Source organism: Pagrus pagrus (genome assembly GCF_965226575.1).
Source record: "Pagrus pagrus genome assembly, chromosome: 20".
Lineage (NCBI taxonomy): Eukaryota > Metazoa > Chordata > Actinopteri > Spariformes > Sparidae > Pagrus > Pagrus pagrus.
Genome location: NC_140207.1, coordinates 27982636 through 27992104, shown reverse-complemented (window position 1 = coordinate 27992104; position 9469 = coordinate 27982636). Strand labels below are relative to the sequence as shown.

Below are 9469 nucleotides of genomic sequence, written 5' to 3'. Positions count from 1 at the left end.
CCTGGAGTGGCGGTAGTTGTAGACCTGCTTGTCCATGCTCATGCCTAGTCCTGTATAGAAAAGCACAATAAATTATTATACATTAATAACTATATATATTATACATACATGTGTATGTATGTATGTATGTACAAACATGTGTGTATGTATATATATATATGTGTGTGTATGTATATATATATATATATACACACATACACACATATACATATATATGTATATGTGTGTATGTATATATACATATATATATATATATATACATATACACACACACACACATATATGTATATATATATATATATACACACATATACATATATATATACAAAATATATATATACTTATATTTACATATATATATATATATATGCACACACTACACTATATACTATATACAGCTACATACCAGGAAAGTGACATCAGCAACAATGACATGAGGGATCTGGACTGCGGTCCCTGGAAGTGTAGCTGGTGGGGGCAGATTGAGTTTATGGTCGAGCAGCATTGACCTAAACTCGCTCTCTTTGAAAATGCCACCCTCGCTCTCTCTTCCATATTCTCCCACGTCCACCATTGTGAAACGGTATCTGTAAAACACATAAATTCAGAGCATGTTGTTAGTGTGGTTACTGTGGATTTGTACACAGGTATAACATGGACTCAGATCAAACGAACACGTTTTAAATTGTTTAGCTCGGTTACCTGGCATCGCATGTTGCCATCAGCACAATGGAGTGACTCCCTTTGTAGTTGAAGTAGTCGCTTCCTGCATGTGGCGGTGCTTTTACGGTAACTTGTTTACCATCGAGGCTTCCAACGCAGTTTGGGAAGTTCCACAGCCGCCAGTAATCTGCTGCCATGGCTTCCCACTGGCTGGTTGAAGGACATGGCAAAAACTCGGGCTGAAGGGCTGTCCACAATGCTTTGCAGACCTCGGACAAAGCGCTGGACACAGTGCTCGACAGCAGTTTGTAGCTAGCCGCCACAGCTTGCTGGCTTCCACCCGAGGCTAAAATCCTCAGCGTCACCGCCAGTCTCTGGGCGACATCAACAGGCATGCTGTGCGTTGTCTGGTGCGATATTAAAGGCTGTATACGGCGAAGAAGATCGTCAAATCTGCCCGTGGACATTCGAAAGTACCGAAAGTGCATTTCTTCATCCAGGTTTCTCAGTGGGCGAACCAGTGTGGCAAATTCACCCGTTCTCAGCCTCGACTGGTTCAGTGGTCGGACAGACCACCTCCGCAATTGTCTTCTGCGTCGCCTGCGCTTCAATATTTGTAATAACAGCATTTGTTGGTCAATATCCATGAGCTCCATCTCCAAAAACATCCGCTCCATCTCAGTTGCCATTGTTCACTGTCTGACTGGAAGAAAACCAAGGAATCCGATATGAACCCCCCGAAACCAAACAAAGACACAGCCACACCCCTCGCGGCTTGGCGGTGAATTGCAGAACAACGCGTTCCCTCGACGCAGAACTTCGAATGCTCAATGACGGCGTAGGGTCGACGACGTAGCTGCGCTGTCGCTGCGACGCAGAAGCATAAACTAGGCTTTAGTCATCCACGTTATGGTAATTCTAAGTGCTGTTGTGCTTGTAAGGCAACTGGAAAAGTCCAGTTGCCTAGATTTTCACAGCTTGTCTGTGTCTCTTCTCACAAGTCTATGGCTTTAACCTATGGGGTCACCTTATCATCCTCTACTTTACCTTTCTGATAGGGCTGACAAGTTGCCAACAACAAATGCAACAAACAAACAGTAAAGTTTGACTTTAGACCCTCTGAGATTAGCCCTTTTAGATCTATTATGAACTGTATTTAACACGTAAAAGAAACAGTTGTAACATAATCTTTTATTCATTAACACATTTAACATATATTTCTGTTAACATATTTGTCTGAAATAACTTATTTTAGACTGGGCTACAATTAAAATTGACCAAAAATACACAATAAAAATGAGCTGTAAAAACATTACAGTACTGCTAAGAACACATACAGTACATGTGCTGGACAAGGACACGCAGTGGAAGCAATGCAAATGCTTATAAATATATAGAATAACCGTAAAACTAATAAACTTTATCAGTAAATCATTTTGTCATCATATATTTTGTTTAACTAATTATACAAATGTTCTTTAGAAAAAAAAGTGAGAAAAAAACATGGATAGGTGCACATTAAGGAAGCCTTGTCTGGGGCTAAAGAGGAACGACAAGAAGAGGAGAGGCAACAATGAGGCAGCAGGCAACAGTGACCACTGCCAGATTAAAATTAAGCCGAAGATGAGCTGGAATACAAGGCCCAAAAATGCAAATATAAACAAAGACTGATCATCATGGGATAATATAACACTCATGTCCAACTGTACACTACGCAGTCACTTTCGGCGACGCAGGGAAATATGCCGCAGTCGCCTGGCTTTTCCCCGAGCATCAATGGGCCACATCTCATTGACCTTTGACCTGACAAGCAGGTAGGAGCTGGCACAGTAGCTAGGTCTTTTGTAGTAATGGATCAGAGGGCAATCAGGCTGAGGGTCTGCAAACACACCAACATTTGTTAGCATGAAATCACATTCTATTCTTTAAACTTTGAGCTGTGTGTGTGTTCGTGTATGTGTCCCATCAAGTAGTTTTTTCAATGTGACAACTTCTTGCAACTTGCAAAAACAAATTGAAAATAGTGAATAGTGCATATATAGCATAAAGTAGTTATAATTGCAAACGAGGCACATCAATGATGGATCACATTTTGACTCTTCAAACTACATAAGATTTATGTTCCTCCTGTTTATCGGTCCTGTTTAGTTATGGGTTTCCTGTATCTCTCACTGATCCTTGTGAATATAGTTCTATGAGAAAGCAACCTTGCAAGGGGCTTTGTATCTGTAATTGCACTGATAGTTAGAAAAACTCAGAATAAATAACTACCACATCAGCATTATCATCAAAATGTACATATATGTGAAATCTTAATTTGCATAGTAACTAGAAGCTATATCAACTTTTAGTGAGTAAAAAGTACAAGCAACTCTGACGTGTAGGTGAGAAGTAGAGGAGAGTAGTAAGTCACATAAATGAAAATGTCTAATTACTGTACCCTAAAATTCTCCTTAGTACATTACTTAGGTAAACGTATGTAATTTCATTAACACTGTAATTGTTCCCACAGCAAGTTGTAGGAGTGCGTACCATTCTGACATTGCCACTGCTGCGTCCCTGGATGGCCGTCAGTCAAATTATTGTGTCCTCCCTCCTCTTCAGGCCGTTGCTCCTCCCACTCTCTCCTGTTCTCCTCCTCCTCTTGCCTGTCCACATCTGTTTTCATCTCCTGTCCTGTCTTGCGTTTGTCAACAGTTTTCTCTGGCTCTTTCTTCTCTTCTGCATCAGTTTCTTCCTTGCCACTGTCCTCTTCCTCCTTTTTGGCACTTTCATTCTGGTCTGCCAGCACAAAAAACCAAGAACATACACACACACTTTAATAGACACAAGTACTCTCTAAAATGTTGCTTCATTTGACAGCTGGCTAGTTGATGTAGCACACATTCATTAAGCCAAACAGTGACAAGAAGCAGGGCTAACATAACTGGGATGTGCTGGAGAGAAAGCCAATGAGATATGGTTGCTGCTTTGCCAAGAAATAGTACATTGACTCATTTGCTTGTATGCTTGCTGCTCTATGCTGCGACATGCTGGATGAATTTGACAGTAGACTAGCTTTACACAGGTTCAATCCCAACCTATCTTAACTCTGTTGATTTTTTCTGACAGTGATTTGACTTGGTTGTTGGTAGTTTGGTTATCATTCAGCTGTGGTGAAAAGTTGACATTCACTTGTAAAGCATGTGTATATAGTGTGAAGTTCAACCTAATTTGTTAGCTTCCTGGCACGGAAGGATCATTGTTCTGTTGAAAGCCCAAGACCCAATCTTCTGGCTGATGATTTTAGGTTCTCCTGAAGAATTTGGAGATAACCCACCTTTTCCATTATTAGGGCCCGAGCAGGAAACCTGCAAGGTCCCTATTGTTTTTCGAATGATTATTAGGGCCCGAGCACCAACAGTGCAAGGCCCTATTGTATTTCCTTGGATTCTTATTAGGGCCCGAGCACGAATCACTGGCCTCAGGTGTTGCACAACAGCTCAGTAGCGCCCCTTAATGGCTTTTCCCATTTCATACATACAGACAACACCTACGAACAAAAACATTTGCACACGCATCACAAGTCACCCACATTGATAATTGATATGGGTCTGGGCCTTTTAAGTTAAAAAAAAGGCTCCATAGTGCCCCCTGGAATATTTCAAACTTTAAGCCCCGCCTCCTACATGCACATACATTAACGAAACTCAGTACGCTTATGTATCATGATCAGACACACCAAAAACCCTCTTGAACCCATACCCTCAGTCTAACAGGAAGTTTGCCATTTTGGTTGTTGAGATTTCACTCACATTTGTATGGAAGAATTATCCTATCTTTATTCAAGAGCGTAGATTTTCAGTTTGAGAGCATGATTTCATTCCTTTTCAGTGACATAGCTCCTTCTCGCACTCAGATTTATTCTCCTCGCACTCATATTTTCTGCTCGCACTTGGATGTCTGCTGCTTTCTTTCAAAATGTGTGCTTGAACTCAAAAATCACATTCTTCGTGCTCACATTTCTTCTGCTTGCACTCAAAAATTTCGCTGGCATTCAAATATGTCCTGCGCTCGCTCAGATCTTAAGTCTGCACGCTCAAAACTAATGTGCACGCACTCAGAACAAGCACCTCCTCTCAGGTTGAGTCGTCTGCTCAGACTCAAGGCTGTCCCTCCTTGCGCTCAAAATATTGTGTTTCACCAGCCAATAGGGGACAGCTAGAGTGTGGACCAATCAAATGACGGATGCTGCCTTGGGTGCGTTCCTTTGCACTTTTTTGAGTGCTCCGTAGGGGCGGGTATATGGTCTGTTTGTAAAACTGCTTCTCTCAAAATACACCAGTTTACCATATTAGCCAGCTATTTGAATCGTCACTTATTTAAGACGCCAGCATATTTATGTATAATTATTCTTAAGTAATCGTAAAACAAGCTATCGTAGTTTAGATTCTCTTTTTTATTCAATATTAGCGGACATATGTTATATAGTATGAATACTCACAAAACAGTGTACGTGTTACGATGGCGCCGTGGTCAAGGCCAATGGCAAATTTTGCATTTTAAACCATCGGACGCCGGTTCGCATCCCGGCCGCCCCACTCTTGCTGTCTGTCATATTATTATTGAAAATATATGAACGATGTATTTTGAGTTGTAGCAACATTAAGCAATAAACTTGAGGTATTCGCTCAGTACCTCGCTCCGAGTCCCGCTCTAACTCTTCTTCTTGTGAAAGCATAACCAACACTAACTTAATGTAATGCGTCCCCTGGCTTTGACCCCATTACACGCACCAATGTTATCGTCAAATCATTATCATCATAGCGTATTTTTCATTAAATGTAAGGGATAATGTATAGTTCGGAGGTTGTTATGGAGAAATAAACCCCGACAGGTTGTATGGAACTCCATAACTCTTTTTCTCCATAACAACTGACTAACTATACATTATCCCGCTTATTACACGGCCTTACGAGTGAAATAAATAATAAATAATCACCCACAATGATTCAGCAGCGACAATGATTGCTCGGTAAAGTTTTAGCTTTCACTTTCACTTTCAAGGCCGGCCTGAGAGAGGAGCTGGACAGCGGTGCTGTGGTTGGTCTATATGTTGCCAGGGCGGATCAGAGCGCCGTCCCTAGCTGCTCTCATGTGTCCAGTCACAGACATGATCTGACAACTTTCAAGGCCGGGAGAGGAGCTGGACAGCGGTGCTGTCTTGCTTATGTTGCTACATGTTGCCAGGGCGGATCAGAGTGCCGTCCCTAGCAACGGTCTGTTATACTTGACAACGACGCAGCGATGGACCAATCAGAGAGAAGCATTCAATAGAGCTGTGTAATAAACCTTTTTAATCACGTAGCTTAGCCTATTTACCGACCATCTCTTGTTAAACGTTTCAATAAGAGAATCAGCTGGGTACAGGTATTCTATTACTGTAACAGTAATTTATTAATTCAAATTTAAAATAATAATATGACAGACAGCAAGAGTGGGGCGGCCGGGATGCGAACCGGCGTCCGATGGTTCACAATGCAAAATTTGCAATTGGCCTTGACCACGCCGCAATCGTAACACGTACACTGTTTTGTGAGTATTCATACTATATAACATATGTCCGCTAATATTGAATAAAAAAGAGAATCTAAACTACGATAGCTTGTTTTACGATTACTTAAGAATAATTATACATAAATATGCTGGCGTCTTAAATAAGTGACGATTCAAATAGCTGGCTAATATGGTAAACTGGTGTATTTTGAGAGAAGCAGTTTTACAAACAGACCATATACCCGCCCCTACGGAGCACTCAAAAAAGTGCAAAGGAACGCACCCAAGGCAGCATCCGTCATTTGATTGGTCCACACTCTAGCTGTCCCCTATTGGCTGGTGAAACACAATATTTTGAGCGCAAGGAGGGACAGCCTTGAGTCTGAGCAGACTCCTCAACCTGGTAGGAGGTGCTTGTTCTGAGTGCGTGCACATTAGTTTTGAGCATGCAGACTTTAGATCTGAGTGAGCGCAGGACATATTTGAATGCCAGCGAAATTTTTGAGTGCAAGCAGAAGAAATGTGAGCACGAGCATGTGATTTTTGAGTTCAAGCACACATTTTGAAAGAAAGCAGCAGACATCCAAGTGCGAGCAGAAAATATGAGTGCGAGGAGAATAAATCTGAGCGCGAGAAGGAGCTATGTCACTGAAAAGGAATGAAATCATGCTCTCAAACTGAAAATCTACGCTCTTGAATAAAGATAGGATAATTCTTACGTCACAGACTTCCCAGTCACTAAGTATCATCCTCATGCCTCGGTGATGAAAAGATGTAAAAAGCTTTCACCTACGTTATTCCTGGTGGGCATGGCATTGCGGCTGTAGCTCAGTGGGTAGAGCAGGTGACCAGCCACCAGAAGGTCGCTGGTTCGAACCTGGGCGGAACTGAGTGCTGCATTTGATACCATTGATCATCACATTCTACTACAGAGACTGGAACACTTAATTGGCATTAAAGGATAACTACCGTTTTTTACAACCTGGACCTTATTTCTAGCAAACTATATGGTCATTTACTCACCCAGATAACTTTGGTGTCATTTGAAGTCGTTCGGACGAAATTAGATCCAGCGTAGCGCCGATATATCCATATAATGCGAGTAACGGGGCATCAACACACAGCCTCTATAACGCATTATCTGCGTATTGGTGAAATGAACTAGTTTCGTGGTAGATAATGCGTTATATAGAGGCTGTGTGTCGATGCCCCGTTACTCGCATTATATGGATATATCGGCGCTACACTGGATCTAATTTCGTCCGAACGACGCCGAATGACACCAAAGTTATCTGGGTGAGTACATGACCATATATTTTGCTGGAAATAAGGTCCAGATTGTAAAAAACGGTAGTTATCCTTTAAAGGACCCGCATTACACTGGTTTAAGTCCTATTTATCGGATCGATTTCAGTTTGTACATGTAAATGATGAGTCATCCCTGTATACCAAGATTAGTCATGGTGTTCCTCAAGGCTCCGTGCTTGGACCCATACTATTCACCTTATATATGCTCCGTCTAGGAAATATAATTCGGAAACACTCCATAAACCTTCATTGTTACGCAGATGATACCCAGTTATACCTATCAATAAAGCCAGATGAAACTAATCAGCTTACTAAACTCCATGCATGTCTCAAGGACATTAAGACCTGGATGACCTGCAATTTTCTGCTGTTAAATTCAGATAAAACCGAAGTTATAGTACTTGGTCCTAAACACCTTAGAGATGCATTATCTAATGATATAGCTAGTTTGGATGGCATTAACTTGCCCTCCAGCACCACCGTCAGGAATCTGGGAGTCTTCTGTGGAACCATCTTCCTGTTTTGGTACGGGAGGCGGACACCCTCTCTACCTTTAAGAGTAGACTTAAGACCTTCCTTTTCGATAGAGCTTATAGTTAGGGCTGGCCCAGGCCTGTCTTGGACCAGCTCTTAGTTATGCTGCTATAGGCCCAGTCCGGGGGACAAATGACACACTGAGCTTCTCTCTCCTCCTCTCCTCTCCATCTGTATACATTATGCCTGTATGCATGCCCCATCTCTGCATGTCACTGACTTCACTTCTTCCCCAGAGTCCTTGTGCTTTCCAGTCCTACAGGCTCCCATGGATCCTGCCGCACCCGGGTCGTGGATCGTGGATGCGCCTATTGCTATGGCCCTGCCTGATCGTGGATGCGCCTACTGCCATGGCCCTGCCTGATCGTGGATGCGCCTACTGCCATGGCCCTGCCTGACACCCACCACTACTGTTGCTAATATTAGTCATTTCTCTGTTACATACGTTCCACTACTATTATTGTAATGCATTACTACATACTATCCTTACCGTTAACCACTGCTACTGTTATCACTAGTAATCACATTTCCACGTGCATTTCATTATTATTGCTGTAATACCTCTTTATGTACTTTCATTCCTGTCAACCATCCATTATAATTGTATACATTGTGATCTCGTTGATCTGCTCTGTACATGCGACATCTATTGCATGTCTGTCCGTCCTGGGAGAGGGATCCCTCCTCTGTGGCTCTTCCTGAGGTTTCTTCCGCTTTTTTTGGGGGCAAGTTTTTCCTCACTCGAATAGAGGGTCGAAGGACAGAGGGTGTCGTCTCTGTACAGATTGTAAAGCCCTCTGAGGCAAACTGTGATTTGTGAATTTGGGCTATACAAATAAAATTTGATTTGATTTGATTTGATTTGAACTGAGCTACATGCCGAAGCATCCTTGAGCAAGATGCTGAACCCCTAAACTGCTCCTGATGCGCAGTTGGCACCTTGCAAGGCAGCCTCTGCCATCAGAGGGCCCTGGATGAACTGGCGTCTCATCCAGGGGTGTACCCTGGCCTTCGCCCTGTGAGAGCTGGATTTGGCCCCAGTAGCCCCGCAACCTCCCGAAAGGGGGGGATAAAAGCAGCAACACCCCGCGACCCCAATAGGGACATAGCGGAAAGACGATGAGATGAGATGAGATGAGATGAGAAAGCAATTTTGCTCATAGAAACTGCATCTATATTTACCACGTCTCAAAGGGGGGTGCAAACGGTTTGTATGCGTAGTTGCGCACACGTCTGCCATTATTGGTACACGGATTTTCTCCCACACGGTGTTCCTTTGAGCGACTGTCAGATTCCTTTGCTGCAGCTCATTGAAATGTTTATTCATTTCCTCTACCAACACTTCTAATTCCAAAGGGTCGAATTTCAGTGCTTTTCGCTCTCTCAAACTCGCCATGCTGAAAACCATGAAACACGCTAAACCCTCATT

The 9469-nt window shown here is 42.6% G+C and overlaps 1 protein-coding gene across 1 annotated transcript in view; it reads right to left on the bottom strand.

Moving 5' to 3' along the window:
• Nucleotides 1–1892: 1892 nt before the first annotated feature.
• LOC311249589 (dual specificity calcium/calmodulin-dependent 3',5'-cyclic nucleotide phosphodiesterase 1A-like) overlaps nucleotides 1893–9469 on the bottom strand; it is a 368687-nt gene continuing 361110 nt past the window's right edge. Inside the window, exons 15-16 of the mRNA XM_084340750.1 lie at nucleotides 3196–3444; nucleotides 1893–2542 (exon numbers count right to left, since the gene is read on the bottom strand). Coding sequence (XP_084196876.1) covers nucleotides 2382–2542; nucleotides 3196–3444 — 410 coding nt within the window. The 3' untranslated portion in view covers nucleotides 1893–2381. The remainder of the gene's footprint in view (nucleotides 2543–3195; nucleotides 3445–9469) is intronic.